The sequence below is a fragment of the Hemiscyllium ocellatum genome, chromosome 19 (genome assembly GCF_020745735.1).
Source record: "Hemiscyllium ocellatum isolate sHemOce1 chromosome 19, sHemOce1.pat.X.cur, whole genome shotgun sequence".
In the NCBI taxonomy this organism is placed as follows: domain Eukaryota; kingdom Metazoa; phylum Chordata; class Chondrichthyes; order Orectolobiformes; family Hemiscylliidae; genus Hemiscyllium; species Hemiscyllium ocellatum.
The window spans coordinates 66,953,658-66,981,241 of NC_083419.1; the positions used below are offsets into that span (position 1 = coordinate 66,953,658).

The following is a 27,584-nucleotide window of genomic DNA, read 5'->3' on the forward strand; positions in this document are numbered from 1 at the left end:
AGGAAATCAAGTCGCCATTGGTATTAATTTTATTCACAATTAGTAAACTTAGAAACAGAAAATAAAACAGTAAAATACTTTATTTGTGGATAAGCAGATTTAAAACAATAAGTACTATATTCCATTTCAATAAAGTCTCCTAGGAAACATCACATTAACAACTGAAACCATAAAATAACCACACTGTCATCCAGATATAGTCTCCTGACATACAGCCAGGAATTTCTAAAGAACCAACTATTTTTTCACATTAATCCCACACAGGTTTTGCAAGGTTATTTGAAAATAGTAAGTTAAATGGGACCAAGTGGATAGCTCTTTCCAAATGTAGACCAATGCATGACAGCTGAATGGTCTATTTCTGCTCTCAAATTCTTTAAAATTGCTTGCACCTCTGAAATAGGAAGATCCTAACACATGACTCTAAAATGGTGTTGGGTGGGTTGGTTCCCGACAACTGCTAGCAATACAAAATATACTTGTGAAAGTATATCTGCTGTGAAACTGTAAGTCAACATTTACGAACACAGCCAGCTAAGTTGGTTCAAGGTCGGTTGAGATTACAGGGAGCACCAGCAACTATTCACTGTCTTTCTCCACACATTCTCTTCAGAATAAGTGTGCAGCAATGTATCTGTTCTGGGTTAAAAGCTTTAATCATTGTTATTGCTGCACAAACAAGCTGATAGGAGAATATATCCAATTCTTCAAATGAATGATAGTTTAATGATACAAAAAAAAGTTTACCAACTTTTCTCAAATTCTTCAATTCATGTGCCCCTTCTACATAGCATGTCAGTCGTGCAGTTTTCATAAACAATCAATACACAGAAATCAGGAGCCCTTCTCTCCTGGATCTGATTTGAAGTTTACCTGTTGCACAGCTAGTTCCATTTCATCCTTCTTGCTCATTCCGCTGACCTGAGTGCCATCCTGTTGTTTCTTCACCTCATGAAGTCGGTCAGAGCCAGTGAATCGGCTGAGCAAGCCCAAGCACTGGCGCTGGAGATCACAAAAAATACCAAATCATCATTGCTGAAAACTGTACTCACTGAAAACATAAAGTGCTTCTAAGCAAAATGTGACTATACAGTAAAACAAACAATATGGAATAACGCATTTAAAATATTCAACAATGCAAAACAAGCAAACACACTTTCATGTTAAACATCTTTAAATCTGTCACAAGCAAAATATTAAATATTGTTCTCAACAAATAAAATATTGAGCAGATGGAATCAGGGCATGAGATGAGCCAGAGGGCAGTCTTCTATACACCTGGAAAAGCACAAACAAAGTCCAGGTTTCCTAGTGAAAGTCAGGATACTCTGATCACAATCCAAAGCATGGCTAGCGCTAATGTGGAGTTACAGACTGAGTATTGGGTGGAGTATCATTGAATATGCAGAGTGTTCAAACATCCGAACAGAACGGAATAAATTCAGTTTAACAGGATTCTCTAGCAATAGCTCCTGGGTTCACATGAATTTGTACAGACGGTGCTGATCTCTGAGCAGTGGGAGATGAATCACAGCAAGCCATAGAGTTTTGAAGTGTACCGAATACAATAGGAATATGCAACATTGTTTGGCACAGCAAAATCGCAGAAATGACAGACAATTTGCGATAATTAGTTGGTGTTTCTGTACAAGAAATGTTTAATGGAGGCACAGATATTCCCATTGCTTTCTTTCTTCAAACAATGTTTGAGATCATTTATGTTCAGCTGAGTCTCTAAAATGGACAGATAGAGCCTTTTTTTTAAAAAGTTACCACTACACAACCATCTCACCAAAGGACAATAATGAACTGCAGAATCAAACTTTAGGTTCTGAACTAGAGTGCTAAATAAGTAAACAGCAAAGAGCCAAAAAATAAATGCAGGGAAGGAGCACATGTAGTTCCAAGGAGAGAGTGAAACATTTTAAAATACAAATTTAAATACCTGGAAACGCCCAATTTGACCCTGAAGTTCCATGGTAGTCCCATCATTACCATCCATTTCTATCACTCTTATCACACCTGAAAATAAACATACATTACAACCAATACTCTCCTCCTCTCTTATGAATACCTCAATTGTTAAGGCTATCCAGGATCCACAGGCAATATCTAGTACATTGTCCACACTTCTTTTGTAAAGTTGGAATGTATTGTCAACAGTTCAATTGGCCACAAAAGACACATGTGGCCCCTACTCCTGAAGGTGAAGGATGTGCTAAATCAACCTTGCTAGTAATGGTTGAGAGATGAATCAAAAGTTCCCACCAGGTTTTGGTATGGGAATAGAAAAGCTCAAGTCACTGTATCAACTTGCTTGATGAGCCTCATTGTAGAATTTCAATAGCAATCTCTGGTGAGATTGACTGAGCACAGATTACAACTCAAACAGAGGACTATGGCCCTGTCACTTAATACCAGAGTAATTGAGGCCCTGATCAGCCAGGCCATCAGGGTAAAGAATCGGCGGTTAGGGGTGAAATCTGCAGAATCTGAAACCTAAGGCATGGACGTGAAATGAACAGACAAACAACCAAGTAAAAGTCTTGAAACAAGTACAGTTCTTACATTACCATTTCTTACCTGGTAAGGCTGCCTTGCTTATGATGCCTGTCAAAAGTGCCAACTCCTTCAGTGACGTTGCAGTTAACTCCTGGCAGCGCAGGATAGCCTGGATGGGATCTGAATGGGCAATTAGAAACTGCAGCACCTGCAGGGAGGGGAAAAAAAAACCATTCCAGTCTCTCCTACAAGGGAAAACACCCTTTCAGCGTTCATCCTGTTCTCTTAGGATCTTAAATTTCAATGAAATCACCTTTCATTCTTTAAACTCTCAGGATGTAGTCCTAGCCTGTCCAACCCTTCCTCATAACATGGCCAAACTAAGTTGAGCTGCATGGTCTTTTCCCTGGGTAGGGGAATCATGAACGAGAGGGCATAGGTTTTGAGTGAGAGCGGAAAAATTTAAAAGGGACCCTTCACATGGAGCATGTACAGACTGAGCTGCCAGAGGAAATGGAGGAGGTTGGTACAATTACAACATTTAAGAGGCATCTGGATGGGTATATGAATAGGAAGGGTTGAGAGGAATTTAGGCCAAGTGCTGGCAAATGGGATTAAATTAATTTAGGATATCTAATTGGCATGGACGAATTGGACCAAAGGGACTGCTTCTGTGTTGTACATCTCTGACTCTGCTCTGGAATGCTCCTTACAAACACGTTTATATCCACTCTTAAATAAGGAGCACAAAACTGTGCACATATGCTAGATGCAGTCTCACTAATACACTGTCCAAACTGCAGTCAAACATCCCTACTTTTACACTCCACTCCCCTTGTAATAAACAACATTATTGTTTATTGGTGGACCTTTTTGATTCATGTACCAGGATATTGTGATCCCTCCACATCTTGGAGTTCTATTTCACTAATTTGCTGCTTTTCTATTCTTCCTACTAAAATAGACAAGCTCATATTACTCACATCATGTGATCTACAGAATATTGCCCATTCACCTACTCAACCCTTTATGACTGTATGCCTGGAGTCAAATGGAGGCAATTTGCACACAGCAAACCTCCACAAACAGCAGCATCATCACCAGGTAAACTTCAGTGATGTTGATTAAGAGGAAAATATTACACCAGAGAGAATTCTCTCTCTCTCCATCAAATTGTCAGAGGATCTTTCACATCATCTGCAGAGCAAAATGACTCACTCAAACGACACTCCCTCAATAATGCACTGAAGTATCAGCTGAGAAGAGCAGGATTTAAGTCCAACACTAGAGATTAGAGATAAAATAGAGTACATTGAGCCATGGCTGATACTTATTTCAGCTAAATAGCCAGCTCGGCTGCTACTGGATCGTACATCAGATTTGAAACAGATATATTTTATTTTTAATGAAGATTTATGAATGCCTTTCACACGTTTGATTTTTTCTTCCACTGCCATTTTATCCTCAAATGCAATTCTGCACTCTAAAAGAAATTTCTTCTGGTGTGTTTCTCCACAAGGTGCCAACCATGTTCCCCTTGACTATTGGCACAGTGAGAATGCTTCCTCCATGAGGCTATGCAGGGAGTGCCAGCAAGCTATTAGACCATGGAAGCATCACAAATGAGAGAGAGAGAGTGCTGAGAATGAGTGCTAAAGTATTGTGCTTTAACAATTAAGCACACTCTTACACTTCGCTGCGTGGTTGATCAGAAAGTTGTTGTTGTTGTTTCTGGACTGGTTACCTGTGCCGCGGCCAACTGGTGCTTCCCCACACTGGAGGTCAATATCACCTGGCAAAGTTGAAGAGCTGGGAGCAGAATTTGGTGATACCGTTCCACAGGGGCTGGGATAAATCCTGATGGGTCTCTTATACAAAACATACTGTGGAAGAAGAAAATATGATAAAGGTACTGTATTGAAGTGGCCTAGTAATGACTTAGAAGAAAATATGCATAGCATACTAAAGTGAAGGAGGGCCGTACTGCACCTATACTTATACTCAAAGCACTCGCGTCTTCTACAATGAAGATTTGTGTGACCAATCATGTTAAAACAGTTTAAGAAACTTGGATATCTTGCAGTTCAAAGCTTTTCAGTGCAAAATCCCTTTGCTAACACAGCGAAAAGCCATTCAGCTGCAAGTGGATCCAGCTGGTAACACGGTTTATCCAGAATGCACCATTACTCAAGATGGACAAATAGATGGACTGGTTACTCTCAGGTGTTACTCTTTGATGCTTTGGGGTCTTCTGGCCAATTGTGACTGAAGTCAGCAGACTCCAGACAGGCCAGAAATTGACCAGGCTTCTGACGGGCGTGATGGCTAATTACAACATACTGTGGTACATTTACTCATCAGGCATCGATTGGATCAGTGGCATTCATTGATTTCAGAAACAATGTCTACAGTTTACTGTGGGAAGCCAAAAATATTCATTCGTCTCTCCCTCACTTTGTTTTACGCGGAAATATTCATTAATGTTGCAAAGATTTGACTTAATTTTTTATATGCAAGGAACTATTTTCTAAATGCGGAGAAAATTCAGAAATCTGAAGTGCAAAGATATTTGGGAGTCCGAGTCCAGCTTTCTCTTAAAATTAACTTGCAGATTGAATCAGTAGTTAGGAAGGCAAATTCAATGTCGGCATTTATTTCAAGAGGACTGGAGTATAAAAACAGGAATGTACTTTTGAGGCTCTGGTCAGACCACATTTAGAATACTGTGAGCAATACTGGGTCCCATTTCTAGGGAAGGATGTACTGGCCCTGGAGTGGGTCCAGAGAAGGTTCACAAAAATGATCCCTGGAATGGAAGGCTTAACACATGAGGAATGTTTCAGGACTCTGGGTCTATTTTAGATGGAGTATAAAAGGATAAGGGAGAGATCTAATTGAAACTTACAGAATGCTGAAAAGTCTGGACAAAGTAGACACTAGGAAGATGTTTCCATTGGTCGGAGAGACTAGGACATGAGGGAACAACCTTAGAGTAAAGGGAATATCCTTTAAAGTGGAGATGAGGAGAAACTTTTTCAGTCAGAGTGGTTAATTTATGAAATTCATTGCCACAGAAGGCTGTGGAAGCCAGGTCATTGAGTAAATTTAACAGAGAGATAAATAGGTTCTCAATTGTCAAGGAGATCAAAGGTTACAGGGAGTAGGTGGGAGAAATGGGGCTGAGGAACTTATCAGCCATGAATGAATGGCCTAATTTCTGCTCCGATGTCTTATGGTCGAAATGCGAGGACTTGAGCCCAGATTCCATATCCACTCCGACAATTTGAGCTTGCAGAGAGCCAGCACTGCAGAACCTGAATGTACTGCTGCTCACAAACCAAAGAAATGTCACTAGTTTTACTTTTATATGTACGTATTTATCTTTTATTCTTTCACAGGATAAAGACGTCACTGGTTAGGCCCACATTTATTACCTGTCCAGGAATTAGCTTGCGGTTATTACCTGTGTGACTCAGTTTCAGGCCGGTGATCATAGACCTGGCACTGGGACAGGCGCACAATAATGCCTGCTGTCAGGAGTTCCAAGGATCCATGATGGTTCTTGGCCACTCTCGTCAAGAAGGCCTAGCGAATATAATAAACAACAAAAACTTAACGCTGTCAATAAAAATGGTTGCAAGGAGAAAGATTTAGCTGGTGCGAAAAATTCAGCTGAAATGACATGCAAGAACTAACACAACACATTAACTAGAAACCCGAAGGATTGGCTTCTGCCTACAATGTACACTAACACTAAAAATGGCCAAATGTACATTGTTGTAGATTTTAATACTGATATACTTCATTTAATTCATTACTACAAGTGAATGAGTTTCTTATCAATTGTGCAATAGGGCTCAAGAGATTAAAGTGTACGAAGTTAAAAATCACACCACCAGATTATAGCAACAGGTTTACTTGGAAGCACTAGCTTTCGGAGCGCTGATCCTTCATCAGGTGTTGTGTGATTTTTTTAAAAACTTTGTCCACCTGAGTCTAACACCGGCATCTCGAAATCTAGATTAAAGTAGTCCAATTTCATCTTTCACTCTTATCACAGTGGTCACTTAAGTAGAATATCAGGAAAAATGATCTGCTACTGGACTAATTATCAAAATGAGCTCAAATCCCAATGTAATGGTTTGAAAATTAATAGGCAGTTTTTAAAAAAATCTAGAAAAGAAAGCCTACATCAGTAAAAATGACCATACAGCATTGAAATGCTGAAAACCAATGACCATCTCCCAACCAAGTCCTGAATGCCAATCAGAACACAAGCCGAAAAAGAAACTGCAAAGCCGAGGCATAAACATCAGCAATGGTGCATGAGGGGTCAGGTTAACTGAATAAGGAAACTGATATGCAACCTATGATCCAAATTAAAACTCTCTTACTGATAGATCTTTACCATAATTGCAATGAAATGCTTAATCATTTTCAAAGGCTGACATTGCAAATAATATTCTCTTATTATGTTCTCCATTATGTTTCTTATTTAACCAATTAACCACAGGATAATGTTGAGGAAGCCAATGTACTTGACATGGGATATGGTTTATTGACACTCAAATGGGTAAAGTTTCCATGACTGAAGCTGCATTACTGATTACAGAGAATGTCACAGCTGCACAGAGAGGACACGTCTTGGAGGGCTCATCAGTGAGTCCATATGGGTGGACGTCAAGAAGAAAGGTTATTTGTTATAGGTTTTCAAATAGCCAATGAGAGCTAGTGGTACACATCTGTAGGCAGATCATGGAAAGATACATTTTTTTTAAAAAAAAAGGAGTTGTTGTCTTGGGTGATTTTAACTTCATCAATATTGACTGGGACTCCCTGAGTGGCAAGAGCTTAGATGGGACAGAATTTGTTAGGTACATCCAGAAGGTTTCTTGAAACAATATGTAGATAATCCAACTAGGGAAGCAGCAGTACTAGCATTTCCCAACCTTGCGTTGGAAATGAGCCTGGCCAAGTGATTGAAGTTACAGTGGGGGAGCATTTTGGGAATAGTAATCACAATTCCATGACATTTAATATAGTTATGGATAAGGATAAGACTGGTCCATGAGTCAAAGTATTAAATTGGGGAAAGGCTGATTGACAGTAAATTCACATCTGACATACGGGAGCCTTTTAAAGATCAGTTGATCAGAGTTCAGGACCAACATAATTCAGGAACCCTGGAAAATACATTGAAAGTTTAATCAAAAAGTAAAACGAAGCATATGTAAGGTTTAGGAAATGAAGTCAGACATACCTCTTGAGGAAAATAAAGAAAGCAGGAAATCACTTATAAAAGGAATTAGGAGGAATAAAACAGGCCATGAAATGTCCATGGCAAGTAGGATTAAAGGAGAATCCCAAGACATTTTATATGCATATTAGGAGCAAGAGGGTAACTAGGTCCACTCAAGGACAAACATGATCAGGCAGAGTATATGGACCATATGCAGACAGACGGGGTTAGTTTAGAATGTTATCATGGTCAGCACAGACATGGTGGGCGAAAGGGACCATTTCCTGTGCTGTACTATGTTCTATATATACCTGTACTAACGAATGCCTTACTGTAATGCTTGGATCAGGGTCTGGAACCTGAAATTGTAATGTGTCCTATTCTCACTGTTGACAGCTATTATCTGAAGACAATTCAATCCCATTAGGGAGCCAATGGAGCAGAAGAGAGGCCACACACACACACACACACACAAAACTTGCCATTTTGGATTCATAAAGGTATAAGGCTTTCAGTAACGGTGGTTTGGGACTGAGCATGCTCTGAAGGACGGGGTCATCCTGGACCAAACTATCTGTTAGAGTTTTGAGGTAGCCGCTGTTGGAAAGGTAGTACAGCCACTGTTGGTGTTTGTCAATAGCCACAATCCGATCCAGCACGGCCAGCGCCAGCATCTGAAACAGAAAAAAAACAATTTATCAAAGAGTCCTGTCGGGCAGTGGTGAAATAATTTCATGGATTAGAGACACAGGTCTAAGTGTCACTTCAGTTCAACCCCCCTCAGGATAGTTGACACAGGTTCACCTCAGATGGAAAGAAGGTGCTTCATAACTTTGATCACTTGGACTGGGCTTCATTAAGTAAAACAGCAGAGAGGATCAGAGAGCAAGTTTCAGCCTTTTTTTGGAATTAGTGCATCTAGTTTTTCATCTCTCAGGAGATCACATGGTTTTAGGTGGCTTTAAGAGTATACAATATGTTGGACATGGCATCACAGTTGTGGAGGGCAACTTGTAAGGATTACAGGGCTTATTTCTGTCATTCACCTCGTAAACCTGTCAGAGATTCCTTTTGTCCATTTTCACCCAGATCAAGGAAGGTGACATAGACTGTGTGTACCAGCAGCTGTCTGGAACCATAACCTGAGAAATCATTTCTTCTTCATGGCCCAAGAATCAAGGAGGATGTCACAGGCATCAGAGCAAAGTCCAACAATCACCATCCACACATTATGGTAGGAAACATGAAGCAGCAATCTGGAACCCAGGTTGTCTTTCCCTTCCTAATGACAAGGTGCTTCAAGGAACAGCAATGTCCTTTCTGCCACCCTGGACAAGATTTGTTAATGGGGCCGAGAACGGGAATTATTTGCATTTGTTGAGTGACTATCTAGGCTCATATAGATTGCTGATCTCCAGTTATCCCAGACAAGGTGGAGGTGGTGAGCTGCAGCAAACCTTAAGGTCTATGTATACCCACAATGCACCAAGGAAGGGTACTCTAGGATTTTGACCCAGCAACAGTGAAGGATCCACAATTTAGTTCCAACAGAGAACACCACGTGGCTTGGAGGAGAACTTTCAGATGCTGGTGTCCCAGGTATTTGCTGCCCTAGTCCTGAAAAGTGATATAGGTGGCTGTTTGAAAGGTTTTGTGGAGGATCCTCAGTGAAGTACTGCAGTACTTTTCATAAATGTAGCACAATGATGACTCAGTACAGCGGTGATGAAGAGAACCAATGTTGAAGGTGGTTCCCAATCAAATGGGCTCCTTTGTCCTGGAAGGTGTCAAGTTTCCTAGGTGTTATTGGTGCTGCACCATTCCGGACAAGTGAAAGGTATCCATGACAAGGCTTGCAGATGGCTGACAGGTTCTGGGGAGAGTAGCTTTGACCTATTCTTGTATTCAAGGTATTTATATGGCTGGTCCAGTCTGTGGAATAGGAAGGGGTGATGGTTAGATTCTTTCTTGTTGGAGATGCTCATTGTCTAGTACTGAAGTAGCAAAGAACATTCATGCCACACATCAGCCTAAGCCTGAATGTTATCTAAGTCTTGCTTCAGTATATGTAAAGTTACAAACAGAACAAAACATTGAGCAATTGTAAGCAAGCATCCCCACTTCTGGGTGAGGGAAGGTCATTCCTGAAGCTACCAAAGACGGTTGGCCAAGAATATTAAGCTGAGGAACTCTTGCAGTGATGTCCTGAGACTGAAGTGATTCAGCTCCAACAACAACTACCTTTGTTTGTACTACTTTAACTAAACTGCTGGAATTGAGCTCTTTAGTCCATTATTTGGAGCAAGGTTGTATTAAGATCAGGAGCTGCATAGTCCTTGCAGAACCCAAACTGAGCACTAATGTGTAGAGATTACTCCTTACCAACGAGGAGTAGTTATTCCTTTGCAAGTACTATTTCATAGAACATGTCATTGCCTGCTATCACTTTGCTGTCGATCAAGACAGTAGATTGGTAAGACATTATTGGTCAGGGTGAATTTGTCCTGTTTTCTTGGAACAGGACAGACCTGGACAACCTTCCAGAGTTAGGTAGATCACAGCGCATGGTTCAGGGTACATCTACTTTTAAAAGCACATGTCTTTTGTGCTATTGCTGGAATATTATCAAGACCATTGCAATATCCAGTGCCTTCAGCTGTTTCTTGATATGTCATGGAGTGATATTAGTTCAAGACTGGCAACACTAGAGGACCAGGACTTCTGGATGAAGATGGATGCAAATACTCCAGCCTTATCTTTTGCCTTGACATGCTGGGCTTCCCCATTGTTAAGGATGGGGATATTGGGCAGCCACCTCCCAATATGAGTTGTTTAACTATGCACCACCATTCACAACTGGATATAGCAGACTGCAGAGAGGAGCCCAGATAGTTTGGTTATGGATTGGTTACTCCGAATGAATATTGCTTCCATTGTTTTCACACAAGTGGTCTTGTGTTGTCACTTCATCAGGTTGATACTCATTTTAGGCATGCCTTGTGCAGCTCCTGGCACGCACTTCTTCACTCTCCATTGAACTAGGGTTGATCCCTTGGCAAAATGGTAATGGGAATATGCCAAGCCATGAGGTGACAAATAATGGTTGAAAATAATTCTGCTGCTGCTGATGACCCACAGCATCTCATGCATGCAGTTTTCAGTTGTTACATCTGCTTGAAGTCTGTTTGAAGTCTGTCCTGGTCAACAACAATACTGCACAGCATGATAAAGGCATCCTGAACATGAAGACTAAACTTCATCTCCACAAGGACTGTGCAGTGGTCACTCATCTAATACTGTCATTGACAGATGCATGTGACAGATAGACGAGCAAGGATAAAAGTTAAGCAGATTTCTAACTTGTTGGTTCCTTCACCACTTGCTGCAGACTCAGTCTAGCAGCTATGCTCTTTAGAATTCGACCAGGTTAGTCTCTGGTAGTACTCCCGAAAATCTCTTGGTGACAGGCATTGAAGTCCCTCATCCAGAATATATTCTGCATCCTTGCAGCCTCAGTGCTTCCACAAAGCAATGTTCAACATGGAGCACTGAGGATTCATCAGAGGAACAGCAGTAGGCAATAACTGGCAAGAGATTTCCTTGCCCACGTTTGACCTGATACCATGAGACTTCATTGATCCAGAGTCCATCCCTAAGTCTACCGCTATGCTTCCATGGCTGATGTGTCTGTCTTGCTGGTGGGATACAATATGGATACTGACGGTGTTACCTGGTAGGTTCTGTAAAAGGTATGAATCAGTGAGTATGATTACGCAAGGCTGTTCTTGCTGTGCTTTTCCAGCACCACTCTAATCCAGAAACTGGTTTCCAGCATCTGCGGTCATTGTTTTTACCTTTGAGACAGCTCTCCCAATGTTGGAACAAGCCCCACAGTAGTTAGAAAGGAGGACTGTGCAGGTTTGAAAGGACTGGGTTTGCTATCATTGTTTCCTATGTCTCAGTTGATGCCAAGCAGTCCACTTTTCTTTAGGCTTTGAAGTTAAGAGTTAACCACATTGCTCTGGAGTTACATGATTTTACTGAATTCAAATTCTGCCATATGCCACTGTGGGAATTGAACCCATAGCTCCAGAACACTAGCCTAAGATTTTGAATTACTTTCCTTCTGACAATACCATCACATTACCTCCTCCCCTAAATACTACAAGACATAAAGAACCACTAAACCTATTGGAAGTCTCCATCCCAGCTTTCAGAGATCAAGATATTTTTGAGATGGAAGTCTAAAGGAATGCTGAAAATGAAATTATTTTCAATTCTAAAACATTTGCTTTTTAATGCAACACAAGTTAACTCACGTGCATACTGTAAATAAATGAAATGTCAGTGTAATGTGCAAGAATCTAATACTGGAATAATTATATTGTAACTCTGAGTATTGTATGAGTGCAGATGTTCATACTTACTCGCCCGATTTCATGGCCATCACAAGCATCTCGACAAACAACCTCCATCAGTGATGCCCCATAACTTTCTATGATATTCATATTGTCTTTTTGAAGTTTAGTGTACTCATCCTCTGGAGCGGTTAGTCTCTCCCACATGGTTGTCTGCCCTGTACCATCCCAAATAAAAACAAAAAGAAAAACATATATTAAACGGACAAACTCTTTACAAACGAGTCCGATTAAAATTTAACCCTCTAACTTGGAGCAGTTTTGTGATAAATCCTAGAGTTGATGGGTCAACAAGATAGTGTTTTTAAAAAGGCCTGTGCACTTGTGCAGAATGAACTACTGCAGCATTACAGCATTTGAATGTTCTCCATCATTTACTTTTGCCATAGGTACCTGATGTGTCCTCCCGAAGTCTGATTGAGTGATTCAAAACTTGTCAACTCATGATGATTCATCGTGGAATCTGACCACAAATGAAATCTGGATCTCTACAGTCTCCTCACTGTAGAGGACAATAATTCCTCAAAGCTATGCCAACACAACTTGGACTGGAATTATCTTGGTATGACAGGGACCATAATGATGATCCTGAGAGCCAGTAACAATCCTGGCCAGTTGTGGAACACCAGACCATATTTTCTGACGGTCTGGCGAATAAACAGTTACCACTGGAACTCCTGACAAATAACAGAGTTACTTGGAGTTGTGGCCACTGCTGGGGCTATATCCTTGAATACATAGCCATTGGAGTAGACAACTCTCCAAAACAAATATGTGGGGTTTCAGGATGCCAAGGTAGTCAGAACCTGGCATGCATAGAGTGGGCTGCTGCAGGGCTGGCCCACTATGGGTCCCTGCACAGGCCAAAGTGTCTGAATAGAAGTGTCTGCTTCTCTTCCTCCCAACCAACTATAAGTCAACAGGGAGGCCATCAGAGTTCATTAGGTAACTTCTGCAATGTTTCACTGGTACTATGGCAGGAAGGGGCCCTTAATTGTCTTTTCGATGAGGGCCATCCACCACTTTCCTCACTGCTGGTAAAGTGTCATGAAGACAGGAAAACAAAAGACATTCGACAACAAAGCTGTATATTTCACAGGTCCCACGATCTTCAAGTTGGCCGTTAGGAAGCTGTTAAAATACAGGCCTTGTAGTGCAGTGGAGCTGACAGGTCACAGAGAAGAGGAAACATTTGTACAGCCCCAAAGACGACAACTAAAACTGAAGTGGGATGTTAGAAGACACAGGATTGAAGTATAAAGATTACATTTTGTGTAAAATATATAAATCTTGAACAGGTAACTGTCCCCATACATCTGATTATTATCAGATTCCATCCTGAATCTGTCGATTTATGTGATTTTAATCAGAGAAACATGGAGACTATTTATTTTGGAAAGACCAATCAGGGCAGGACATATACACTAAAAAGGAAAGCCCTGGAGAGTATTACTGAACAAAGAGATCTTGGAGTGCAGGTTCCGGTTCCTTGAAAGTGGAGGAGTCACAGGATAGTGAAGGCAGCATTTGGTATGCTTGTCATTTTTGGTCAGAGCACTGAGTATAATAGGAGTTGGGAGGTCTTGTTGCAGCTGTACAGAGCCACTTTTGGAATATTGCGTGCAGTTCTGGTCTCCCTCCTATAGGAACGATGTGAAACTTGGAAGAGTTCAGAAAAGATTTACAAGGATGTTGCCAGGATTGGAGGGTTTGAGCTAGAGAGAGAGGCTGAATAGGCTGGGGCTGTTTTCCCTGGAGCATCAGAGGCTGAGGAATGACCATATGGAGGTTTATAAAATCATGAGGGGCATGGATAGGATAAATAGACAAGATCTTTTCCCTGGAATGGGTGAGTCCAGAACAAGAGGGCATAGGTTTATGGTGAGATGAGAAAGATTTAAAAGGGACCTAAGGGGCAACTTTTTTCACATAGAGGGTGGTGTCTGTATAGAATGAGCTGCCAGAGGGAGTGGTGGAGGCTAGTACAATTACAGCATTGAAAAGGCATCTGGATGGGTACATGAATAGGGAGGGTTTAGAGGGATGTGGGCCAAGTGCTGGCAAATGGGACGAGATGAATTTGGGATATCTGGTCAGCATGGATGTGTTGGATTGAAGGGTCTGTTTCTGTGCTGTACATCTATGACTGTAATTGATTGAGGTACTTCTGTGACTGTGTAGGAGAGAACTGTCAACCAGAGCTCCTATTCTTCATAAGTGTTTCTTGACCTTTGTTGGAAAATCTGTTCAAGCAAGATTGAGGTTTGCTGATAATACCCCTCCATAGTCAAGCAGATTAGGTTTGCCCACCAGTGGTAATTTTGTCAAGAAAGTAGTCATGTGGATATGGTTTGTCATCTGAATTCAAGCAATTGAAAGAAAACAAGAAAAAAATCATGTTTAGTACGCTTCAGAAGAATAAGACTATGGTGAGTTGATGATACGCTATCCTTTCACTTTTGGATTACAGGATTATATCCAGCTAGGACTGGTAAAATATTTATAGTTTGTTCTGGGACTGGACAGAGTGCTTTATTCTACATGGCTTGTACTGTAAATGATCTGAAAGTCACTGATGGAACATAAGGCGAAACACAAAAGGCACCATTCATTAACTCCCTCAAACAAATTAACAGAAAGGAGGAAAATGATCAAAAGTGCTAATATAAACTTATATTCAAATCATTATATAATTACATACCTGTTTCCAATGTGTCTGGTTCATCTGGTTTCTGACTCATTTGTAGATAGTATAAAAGCGCTCCATACAGATGTGCTCTTACACGCTGGAAACCCCCACCTAGCAGCAACAATGCAAGTGTTAGCTCTTTTCTCCATCAGTCACATTATCATAAGATACAGGAATAGGAGTAGGAGTAGGCTATTAAGCCCATTGTGACCACTCGGCCACTTAATAAGGTCATGCCTAATATAAAACACTGCAGATGCTGGAGCTAATGTCCAAAATGACATTATTCTTATTCATTCTTTGGACATGGCTAATAACCCAGAAGGCAGTTAACAGCCAACCACGTTGCTGTAGGTCTGGAGTCAGATGCAGGCCATAGATGAGCATGACAGAATTCCTCCTCTCAGGGCATTAGTGAAGCAAGTAGGTTTTACAAGAATTGACAATGGTTACATGGCAGCCATTAGGCCAGCTTTTTATCCCAGATTTTTATTAAATACAAATTTCACTTTGTGCAATGGTGGAATTTCAATCAATGCCTCCAGAATATTAGATTGAATTAGTGATGCATCAAAATTATCATTGTACCCACATCTCCCCATAAGTTCCTGAGCAAAACCGTGAACTCGGACTTCTTTTTTCTTTTCATTACAGCTGATCTGTTTGTGGCCTCAACTTGTTTCCTGTCTGTCTCCAATAATCCTCTCTGATCAAAACTCCTTCTAACTCAGCCATCAATATATTTTATGCTGCCCTAAGGTAACTGGGCACTAATATAAAATAGTCAATAACAAGCCAAAGAAGGAACCTGATGGGAATTTCTTCAGAGAGGTGAAAGTGTCGAACATTCTGCAAATAGGCTAATTGCTACATACATCATAGAAGGCAATTAAGCGAGACTTGATGCGTTCATGAGGCAGAAAAGATTAAAGACATACGAGAGCAAGCTAGTAGTAATTAGCGTACATCAAGCTTCACCTGAAGTAGAAACCTTGATGGAGCAGGCAATGGATTATATCTAATACTTCAATAAGACATCATGTAAGAGAAACTATATTAAAACAATTTAGTGCATGCAAACTAAGGACAAAGCCAGATGTTGACACATTGCTCCAAACTTTACTGAGCAAAGCAAAGAATGGGTGACTTTACAAATGTGGGAGCAGTGACATGAGAGAATCCTACAAGTCCCTCTAGTGGTCTAGCTTGTTAAAGACATAACATGTATATGCATTCAAACACCAAGTTACCATACTGGAGAGGGGAGAGGGAAGAGGCAAATGACTTGTGGTAACTTAACCGGAGTCATAATGCCTCAGGTGGCAGACAGGCTGAGAAGAATCCTTCATGGTAATTTCACCCAATGCAGTAAGTGAACTCACATTGTTAGCATCACTCTGCATTACAAACAAGCCATCTAGCCAAGAGATCCAACCGACCTAACCACCTTTACATTGAATCTACTGTTGGAGAACAATATTCAGTATCTTCAGTAACAATAAACAACGTATGCATAATAGCCTGTTACAATTGTACCCACAACCAGCCAATGTGGATCCTGACAGTGGACATTAAAAGCAGTGCAAAGTCAATGGAATACAAAGCACAGCCTTCATGGCCAACGGTCTGCATCCTCACATGCACACAAATTAAACTTCCCATGATTTTGGGAGTCTTTAGCATAGTGGTATGAAGTCAGGTACAAATTCAAATTTAGTCACAGAAAAGTTAAATTCAATCATTAAATCTGGAATTATAAAGTTCTCCTAAGAAACGATACCAATGACAAACATTATTGATATAAAAATCCATCTGGCTCACTAATGTCCTTTAGAGAAGGAAACGGCTGCCTTCACCCAGCCTGTGATAAATGTGACTCCAGACCCACAATACAATTGACTCTTAACTTGTCTCTGAAATGGTCTGACAGATTTTCCTGGCACTGTCCGCATCCCATGAAATAATTTTTAAAAACTTTGTATCCAAAGTTGGCAAAGCCATGAATGCAGACTAAATACTCAACAGAAAGTGTTCAATTATTAGGAGTTTAAATTAGCTCACTACATAAAAGTACACACAGGCACGGGCTCTTTCTGTACTGTAATGATCTTATAACCTCCTGTGCTAAAGAGATGCGAAAAGAACAAAAGTCAGGGCACTGACGCTCGATCTCAATCCTGCAACATCTCTTTGTAAAGTCTTTCATAAAAAACAGAGAACTAAGAGAAGGTCTGACAAACCTTGAGCTTGTCTCACCCATCAATTAGATCATGGCCATTCGGTATATGAAGTCTATCTCCATTGATTCCATATTCTTTACTTCATAGCAAATTCTAATTCAACAACCCTCGACCACCAGCCTCAATCACTTCTTTAGGAGAGAGTTCTAAATTTCCATTCACTGACCATTTAGTTGACAAGTGGCTTTTGACATTACTTCTGAATGATCCAAATCTAACTTTAGGGGTGTGCCCCTTTGTCCTGGACTCCCCCACAATAGGAAACAAGTTTTGCATCGATAGCTAATCAGTTTAACATCACCACTGGTGTGGGAGTTAACTGATGGAAATGCAAAGACAAACCAAAAATATTGTACACAATTCAGCTTACTGCTCCATGTCCTACAGTTTATACTAAACAATGGTACCACTTTCACTGGGACCCACCAGTTCGAAGAATGAAATCCAAGAGTTTCCTGAGGATGATGTGAAGAGAAGAGTCTCCAATTGAGGCAAAGCCAGCCGTTACCTCAGCCGCTGATGTGGTGCTGCCATCAAGGAAGGTGACGTGATGGGAGTGGTTGCTGAGTGCCTGTTTCTGCTCACTGCGGACCGACTGGCTGAGGTGAGCAGTGAGAGTGAATACTGCCCCGGCCACTACAGGCATGAGCTCCTGGGCAGCCTCCTCTGTGAGGATCTAAGGGGAAGAGAGGCAGAGGTGAACAAAGCTGTCAGACGACACAGGACTAATACTTTAACTTCTCTAATATGTGCTCCCGAGCATCTCTCTGCAATCTCTTATTACATCTCAATTTGTTTTATCCTGTCTCCTTGGTTTACAATCCTTTTTGTCAGACACCCAAGCAACTTTCTCCCTTCAGCTATTCACACACTATTTGCATATGTCTTTTTAAAATTTCTCTCAATTCCTTTTTGTTGCCAAGAAATGTAGTTTCTACCATTTAGCAACCTTGTTTTCAACTCAAATATTTCATAGGTCAATTCATTTCTTTATCAGTGTGACCTCATTTTTTCTGAAGTCTCCCATCTCCTCTTCTGCTCTTTTTGATTTGCTGCAGCAGGTTCCAGTTTCAAGGAACAGGTAGAAGTGTCACTTCTTTCTTTTGATATATTCTAAATCCACAAAGAATGCTGAGTGATCACTTGGTAACTTCTATACAGATAAACTGAAATAATCTGGCAACATGCTGTATACTCCACAAATGGACTCTGCTCATGGAGCAGGAGATATTCCAAAACCATCTGGGAGGCTGGAACTACAGAGTACAATTCTTGACATTGAAGTGAGAATCTCCCCTCGTTCAAGATTAGGTTGACGCAAACTAGAAATCTGATATTCCAAGAGCTGAGCCTTATCTGCTTATGGCCAGAATAAAACAGAGACCAAACAGCCACATTCTTGTCTCTTCGCTGATCATACAAGAGGCTAATGTACTAAAGTGTTGTAGAGAGAGGGAAAAAAAAACAATCAATAGACGATAGCCCATTGAAAACATATGTCATAATGGGGTCATTTACAACACGGAAGGTCATTCAGCCTGAGTCAGCGTCAGCTCTCATAGAACAATTAAGCTGGTTTTATTCCTTTGCCTATTATCCCCATAGACCAAATGCCCAACCTTTGAAATCACTTATCACCTCTGGTGCAGTGCACTGATAGGTACTCACTACTTAACCTATCATTACCACTCATTCTAAAATTTATCTTCTTCACATCACATCTAATGGCTGACCCAAAACTTTAATGTTTGCATTCCCTAGCCATGATGTTATTGGCTAATGAGCCCAGTTCTTCCCATGACTAGCTTTGTAGACTTGTCACATCATTTATACCTCTAACAAATTTCCCCTCAATTTCCTTTGCTGCAAGGAAAACCAGAGCTTGACAACCCAAATTTATTGCTTAAGAACTCCCAACTGTGGAACCAGTCTGATAAATTTCCTCTGTACTCTCTCTCAAGGGCCCTCAACATCCTTTATGAAGTGTGGTGACCAGACGCGGACACAGTACCCCAGCTATGGCCTAGTCATAGTATTTTTTTTTTAAGACTGCTAGGAAGTAAAAGTGAAATAATTCTTGCAGCAATCAGGAATTTGTTTCAAATACTTTTGCCTGATGATATATGGATTACAGACACAATCGGTTCTGATATGGGTGTAATAGTTCAGTCCTTATGCGATAAAAATGGGCAATAGCCACGCCACTTAAATTAATGGATCCGGAATCATGTTATAACCGTACAGGTAAGGAAAGTTCATGTTCTACAAGTAATGGTCTAAATTCTTCAATCGCATTAAAGCCAATTCGCATTGGAGAAACATGGATTATGATGATTAGATTCCCTACAGTGTGGGAACAGGCCCTTCAGCCCAGCAAGTCCACACAAATCCTCCGAAGAGTAACCCACCCAGTCCCATTTCCCTCTGACCTAACACGATAGGCAACTAAGCATGGCCAATTCACCTGACCTGCACATCTTTGGACTGTGGGAGGAAACCCACGCAGACACGGGGAGAATATGCAAACTCCACACAGACAGTTGCCTGAGGCTGGAATCGAATCTGGGACCTGGTGCTGTGAGGCAGCAATGCTAACCTCTGAGTCACCGTGCCAACCCCATCGCAGAACCGACTGTACTTAACTCACCATTTTTCCAATTGCTTGGTACACCTAAGCTGCTGCAATTCCAGTGGTTACAATCACTAAGCAGTGGAATGATGGAGACTTGCTGCAATGATTTTTGTCTCACCTTGTCATGAAGCTCATGCAGAAGGTCTCGAATGACCAGCTGTCTGTCCTCTTCCTGAATCAGGTCCAGTGGACACGCTGCAAGAATGATCTCAACCAGGTGGCGCCAGGACTCCAACATGTGCCGCTTGGCATTGAGACACTCCCGCAGCTTGTTTCTCTCCACCACATGCTGCAAGATTGTGCTTATCTCCTGAATAACATAGTGGCAATGTTAGAAAAAGGCACATTACAAAATGAGCTGCAAACATTATAAATTGCTTCTCTCTTTGAAATATGAACAGGCTGGGGTGTAAACAAACATTGGGAATGCTGAAACAAATGGAAACAGGAAATTCACAGCAGGTATGTCAGTATGTGTAGTGAGATAGGTGAGGTTTGGGTAATAGAAATCCTCTACCATGATGTCCACCTGTCTTGCAATCCTTGCAAATTAAAAGTTCATTCCCTTAAGTAAATCTGGAGCAGATTAAGATGCCCTTTCATGCTGTTCTCAAGACAACTCTCCCTCACTTTCCAAAAACTAATGTGTAATAGGAGGAATCATTCATCTCTGCTGTCAGCTCTGAGACAGAAGGGAGACTGAACCATCCCTGGAACATTCCTCATAACATGAAGACTTTATGACCAGAATTGAACACAATACTTTAAGTGCTGCCTAACCAAAGTTTTATAAAGCTGCAACATCACTTCCTGACTCTTGTACTCAATGTCCAAACCAATAAAGGCAAGCTTCTTCACTATTTTATCTACTTGTTTGGCCACTTTCAGGGAGCCATGGACCAGGACCCCAAGTTCCCTTTGTACATCAATGCTGTTAAGGGTTCTGCTATTAACTGTACACATTCCTTTAACATTTGATTTCCCAATGTGCAACACCTCACAGTCGCCCAGAATAAACCCCATCTGCCATTTTTCCGCCCATATCTGCAACTGATCTATATCCCACTGTATCCTTTGACAACCTTCTACATGATCCACAACTTCACTGATCTTTGTCTCATCTGCAAGCTTACCAACCACCCCCCACTCCCCCTCCCCACCATCTACATTTTCATCCAAGTCATTTATATATATCACAACAGCAGAGACCCCAGGACTGATGCCTGTGAAATGCCACTAGATTAGTGGAGATTCCCAACAGTGTGGAAACAGGCCCTTTGGCCCAATAATTTTACACCGACCCTCTGAAGAGTAAACCACTCAGACCCATTTCCCTACCCTATATTTACCCCAACCTAAAGCACATAACACTATGGGAAATTTAGCACGGCCAATTCACCTAACCGGCACAGCTTTGGAATGTGGGCGGAAACTGGAGCACCCAGAGGAAACCCACGCAGCCATGGAGAAAATGTGCAAACTCCACAAAGATAGTTGCCCAAGGCAGGAATCAAACCCAGGTCCCCTGGTGCTGTGAGGCAGCAGTGCTAACCACTGAGCCGCCGTGCCGCACTCGTGATGGACCTCCAGCCAAAAAAACACCCTTCCACCACCAGCCTCTGCCTTCTATGGACAAGCCAATTCTGAATCCATGCGAATCTAGTCACTATGATTCCATGCATCTTAATTTTCTGGATGAAACTACCATGAGGGACCGCGTTGAAAGCCTTTTTAAAATCCATGCTGACAACATTCACTGCTCCACTCTCATCGATCACCTTTTCCATCTCCACGAAAAATTCAGCCAAGTTAGTAAGACAACGTGTGCTGTACAAAGCCACTAATTAGGCCATGCTTTTCCAAATGCACATAAATCCTATCCTTAAGGATTCTCTCCACAAATGAGTGACTCACTGGTCTATAATTTTCTAGATTCTCTATTTCCCTTCTTGAAAAGAGGAACAACATTTGATACTTGCCGGTCTTCCAGGACCTCCCCAGGGGCTAACAAGGACACAAAGCATTTGGTTAAGGCCCCAGAAATCTCCTCTCTTGCCTCTTAATAGCCTGGGGTAGATAACATCAGACCCCAGGGACTTAACCACCTTAATGCTCTTCAAGCACTTCTTCACTTCAACACTACTTCTTTCTTGATTTCAAATGCCCTAGCATATTAGCATGTTCCACACAAATCTCACTATCCTCTGTCTTTCTCCTGGGTGAATACCAACACAAGGCACTGTGCCTCCAAGCACAAGTTCCCTCCAAGCAAAAACTCCCAGCTCGGCGAACAGAACCAGAACAACGAGTACCCATCCTACAAATCTTCTCACAAACTTTGAACAAGTTCCCTCCTTTATCCTTGAGTGGCCCTACCTTCTCCTTAGTTATCCTCTTGCTTTCAATGTATGCATAGAATGCCTTGGGATGCTCTTTAACCCTACTCGCCAAGGACATTTCATGACCCCTCATTGCTCTCCTAATTTCCCGCTAGAGTGCTTTCTTACTTTTTTTTAATATTCCTTTGGGCCCTATCATATTTTAGCTTTCTAAACATTACATATGCTTCCCTTTTCCTTTTGACTAACTTCCCAATATCCATTGTCGTCCAAGAGTTCCATACGTTGCCATTCCTCCTTCCTGGTACATGCCGGTCCTAAATTTTGACTGGTGGGCATTTAAGCAATTCCCATATGTCAAATGTGGAGTTGTTCAATAACAGCTGCTCCAAATTAACACTCCCTAGCTCCTGCCTATGACTGACATTATTTGCCCTCCCCCAGTTTAGTACCTCCCTGCAAGGTCCTGACTTATCTCTCTTCATTATTCCTTAAATTTTAAGATAGCTGTGAGCATGTTTCCAAATTGCTCTCCTGCTATAAGGTCAGTCAACTGGCCAGGCTGATTTGCCAATACAAGGTCCAGTATGGCCCCTCAAGTTGGACTATCCACATACTGTTTCAAGAAACCCTCTTGGATGCACCTTAAAAATTCTGCTCCATCTATGCCTCTTGCTCTATGAAAGTCCCAGTCAGTATTGGAGAAGTTCAAGTCACCCATTACAACAACCCTGTTGCTCTTGCATCTTTCCATAATCTGCCTACGTATTTGTTCCTCAATGAGTCAATGACTTTTGGAAGACGTATCACATAATCTCATCAGAATGACTGTATCCATCTTATTGTTCAGCTGTATCATAGTGCCCCCCGGATGGGCCCTCCAATATGTCCTCTGTGAATGCAGTTGTGGCATTCTCACTGATGGGTAATGCATCTCCTCTACCTCTTTTTACCTCCCTATCTCTTCTAAAATCAAAAGGGCAAACCAGCAAGGAATGTAAGAACTTGATTACGAGCTTCTTTAAATACTGAAAAAGGAAGAGGGCGGTCAAAGTGAACAAATCTCCCTTAGGAAATGAATCACAGAAAATACTTGTGGGGAGCGAGGAAATACCAGATGAGTTAAACATGGTGGAAGATGCTTCAAACATCTCACTAATACTAATGAGTATGGGGAGGAATTAAGTACCATCATTGTCATTAAAAAATTAGTATCAGACAAACTAATGGAGCTAAAGGCAAATAAGTCTCTGGCCCTGATGCTTTGCTTTTTGGGTCCCAAAAGAAGTAACTAAAAGGATAGTGGGTACATTTGCTGTAATTTTCTTGGAAAAAAAACTTGGATCCTGGGCAAGTAACAGAGAATCAGAAAATTGCAAAAAAAAATAAAGTGGTTAGCCTAACATCTGTTATTGGAAAAGTATTGGAATCAGTTGACAAGGAAGAAAAGCACAATATTTTCAAATTCTCCCCCCATCTTGTTTCCTGTTCATTAGTCAATTCTTTATCCATGCCTGTATACTACCTCCAACACTGTGGGCTTATCTATGACTTGAGTTTTTGTGAGCAAGCAGAACCAACATGGCTTCACAAAAGGGAAACTGTGCCTGACTGATTTATTAGAGGTTTTCAAGGAAGTCTCAATCTGAGTGGGGATCGAGGGGAACCAGTAGATGCATCGTGTTTGGACTTCCAGAAGGTAGTATACAGGCATGGATAAAGAAGTGACCACAAGGTGGGGTGGGGGGGGAAGAAAGAGAGGCGGGGTGAGAGAAGGAGCGTTCTTTTTCAGATTGTGTGCAGTGGGGTTCCACAGGCATCAATGCTGGGACCACAACTACTTACAATACATATTGGAGGAAGGATGCAAACATGCTGTAACCAAAATTTGCAGACAACATAAGAATAGGTAGACAGGCAGATTATGAGAGATACAAGCAGTTTACAAAGAAATATTATAAGGTTAAGCAAGTCAGTAAAATGTTGGTAAGGCAAGTAGAATGCAGGATAATGTGAAATTGTTTAGATTTGGAAGGAAAAACAAAACAAAAGAACAGAATATTATTTAAATAGAGAAAAAGGGCAGAAAGCTGCAAAACAAAGGAACCTGAGGGTACATGTATATGAAGCATGAAAAGCTAGCACACAGGTAAAGTAGATATCCAGAAGGCTATTTGGAATGTTGGCCCTTATTTCAAGGAGGTTGGAGTAGAGGAGTAGGGAAGTCTTACTGCAGCTGTACAAAGTGAGCAGTTGCGGTCCCCTTATTTAAGGGGTCATATTGTTTCATCAAAGGCAGTTCAGAGATGGTTCGCTACGTAGTGTCTTCTGGGCAAAGATAAAATAAGTTAGGACCTGACTCAGTAAAGTTCAGAAGAATGAGAGGTGATCCCATTGAAACATATAGGATTCTTAAGGGGCTTGACAGGGTAAATGCTGAGAGGATGCTTCTTCTCACTGGAGAGTCCAGGACCAGAGGGTATAGTCCCAGAATAAAGACTAAGACTGAGATGAAGGGGACTTTCTTCAGAGGATTTAAAATCTTTGGAACCCCTTGCTACAGTGAGTGGGGCAGAGTCCTTGTATACATTTAAGGCTGTGATAAGATTCTCCATAGGGGAAATCAAGAATTACAGAGAAAAGGGCAGGAAAAAATGGACTTGATGAATGATGGATCAGCCATGATCCTGCTGAATGGGGAACAGACTGGAGGGTCAAATGGCCAACTCCAGTTCCTACTTCTTATGTTGATCAATCCTGGCAGCTTCTTGTAATGACTCAGCTGTTTTAAAAATACAAGGTATGTGTTGGGAGTTGGGGCACGGAACTTCCACATTAGCAATAAATTAAAAAATCAAGTACCGCAGACAAGTAACTCATTGTACATAAAGCCTCACCTCCATTAGTAAAGGTCGTTGTCCAATGGCTGCTATTCCTTGCAGGGCATTCACTTCAGCAACAAGCACTCTGTGAAGGAGCTACAGGTAAAACAATCCACAATGAAAATATTAACAGCATTAGGTTGCACTGAATTACAAAACAACAGAAGATGGTATCTTGCCACCTAGTCTGAAGCAAGCAGACAAGTTATATCCTTTGACACATGAGGGAGGATAGATGAAATGGCAGCTAGTACTAGGCAGTTTAGTGGTTTAGTGCCTTTCCCAGGTATGTTGTAGCCAAGGCTCATGTATCCCACCTACCTGCCACTGATGGCAGCTAATAACCCCGAGAAGAACCCAGGCGCACCAAGCTGAGACCTTGACGAATGTTATATGGTTCAAAGACAATTGCTCCCTTAACTGGTGAGAACAACTGAGCCCGATTCTGCTTTAGATAGATCACTGCTGATGACCAACAACTTTCTTCAAATGGATGCTATGATTAATTACGTAATGCCGTGGTGAAGGATGAATTAAATTAGGCAACGGACACGGAGTTGTTATCCCCTCGGACTTAACAGAGAATAGACAGTTTCTATCTTGCTACAGTCAAGCATGTAGGAGAGTCAATGTTTCGGGCATTCCTGATGAAGGCTTTATGTCCGAAATGTTGACTCTCCTGCTCCTCGGATGATGCCTGAACTGCTGTGCTTTTCCAGCACTACAGTTTTTGACTCTGATCCTCCAGTTCCCACTTTATTCGAATAGCTACTTATCTCATATCAAAATCCAATTCCTATTCCAAATGTATCCTGTTAACCTCTCCAAGCCCCTGCCCATGAAGGAAGAGGAGAAAATCAAGATGCAAGAGGTGAGACAAGATAAAGTACGACTGTATATCAGATAAGGTGCAAAGCCAAAGATAGGTAGGCTTACACAGGCAAGGACTGAGGAAACAAATCAGCAGACCAAGGCTGTCTTGATCCTGGGGAATGAAATGGAACCCTCCATCAGACCAATATACAGAACTATCCCAGAGAAAAAAAACAACTGACACTTTAATGGAAAAGCCACCTGGCTTGTTATTTTAACTGACTAGTAATTTGCAGAAAATATTTGGTGATTATAGAAAAAGGTAGACGCCAACTTTACACGAGTTCTGGTGGATTATCACCCTAAGAGGGTGTTGGGCTGCTTGGTGTATCTGCTATTCAGTAACATCAAACATCAGACTGCTACCAAGAGAGGCACTCGGTCTTCAACTATTGGTAACGGGAGGGAACTCCAAACATACAGGGAATGCTTGTCAGAGGGAGATGGTGTAGAAAAAAAAGAGCTAGTCATGGAGGAAAGACAGAGCTGGAGATGAGTGAGGTATTCTAGAACAGAAAGAATCGACACAAGGTAGAACAATAACAAAACAAACACTTGGGCGGGGACCATAAAAATGCAGGCATTAAAACAGGACAGAGTTGAAATGCAAAGGCAGGGAATATAAAAATCCAATGGCATGGTGCTACAGACAGGAAACATTGAATGTGAATAATAGAAGGAAAAAGCAAGGAAGCTAAATATGCTAATGCAACATTGTACTCAATAGACCCGTTACCTTCACATTGCAGACAGTCTGGCCTTGTTGGTTGCTGTGTTCACATTTCGAGATGACTTGCTCAATCTGGGCACGATCAAAAAAATCCAGATGAAGCTCTTCTGGAGACTTCTGGCCGAAGTCAATTGAATCTAGAATACTGAGAATCTTTCGACGCACTAGATCAGAAGTAACATCGGGGATATCAATGCAGTATTTCAAATTTTTGTTGTCAAAATCCACCCATCCATGAACAACTACTTGCACTTTTTGAACATATTTAATATAATACAATGCTCTGAGGGATTCACACAGGCATTACAAAAGATGCCATGGAGCCACATAAGGAAATAGAAGGCAAATGACCAAAGCTTGACAGGTTTTACAAAGAGTCTTAAGACAAAGATGGTGAGACTGAGCAAGGTAATTCTAGGGCTCAGAGCCCAGATCATTGGAGTACAGCTGCTATTGGTCGTGTGGTGAAGCTTGAAGATGTTCATGAATCAGAGGAGCAATATATATCCTAAAGAGGATTCTAGAATTGCAGATGATTAGAGTGATAGGAAAGGAGCAAGGTCAGAGAGGTGCATAAACAACAATACACATTTTAAATCAGATCCATTGTTTGGCTGGAAACCAGTCTGAACCAGTGATTGATGAATCAATCTTCTGAGTCAGTCTGAGTTAGGACACAGAAGCAGAGTTTTGGGAGATTGCAATTTACAGGCACTAGATGGTAGGGGGCTGGCCAAGAATGCAGTATAGTAGTCATGCCCAGACGTAACAAAGGGAAGAAAGGCCGTTTCAACAGATCAGTTGAGGGAGGGATGAAATAAGGTCGTATAACAAAGGTGGAGTTTTTCCAATCAGTGAGGGGGGCAGGATAGTGGTGTTCGGGAGGGAGAAAGTGGTGAGGGGAAAAAGCGTCAGTATTATTTCGCTTGGGAGTCAGGCAGGGAGGTTCAGTGTTGGGTGGTTGGTTTGGTTAAATTGGGGTCGACTGAATCAAAACATTATGAAGTGATATTGATATGACTTTATGAACACAGCCTTGG

General features: G+C 41.4%; 1 protein-coding gene across 2 annotated transcripts in view; it reads right to left on the reverse strand.

The window, feature by feature from the left end:
- Positions 1-27,584, reverse strand: part of nup205 (nucleoporin 205) — a 109,456-nt gene that overhangs the window by 7,555 nt on the left and 74,317 nt on the right. For both annotated transcript variants that reach the window (XM_060840017.1, XM_060840016.1), the window contains exons 26-37: positions 26,551-26,708; positions 24,957-25,037; positions 19,839-20,030; positions 17,515-17,764; positions 14,861-14,959; positions 12,169-12,317; positions 8,224-8,415; positions 5,966-6,087; positions 4,247-4,385; positions 2,584-2,710; positions 1,946-2,022; positions 874-1,002 (exon numbers count right to left, since the gene is read on the reverse strand). In XM_060840017.1, coding sequence (XP_060696000.1) covers positions 874-1,002; positions 1,946-2,022; positions 2,584-2,710; positions 4,247-4,385; positions 5,966-6,087; positions 8,224-8,415; positions 12,169-12,317; positions 14,861-14,959; positions 17,515-17,764; positions 19,839-20,030; positions 24,957-25,037; positions 26,551-26,708 — 1,715 coding nt within the window. The remainder of the gene's footprint in view (positions 1-873; positions 1,003-1,945; positions 2,023-2,583; positions 2,711-4,246; positions 4,386-5,965; positions 6,088-8,223; positions 8,416-12,168; positions 12,318-14,860; positions 14,960-17,514; positions 17,765-19,838; positions 20,031-24,956; positions 25,038-26,550; positions 26,709-27,584) is intronic.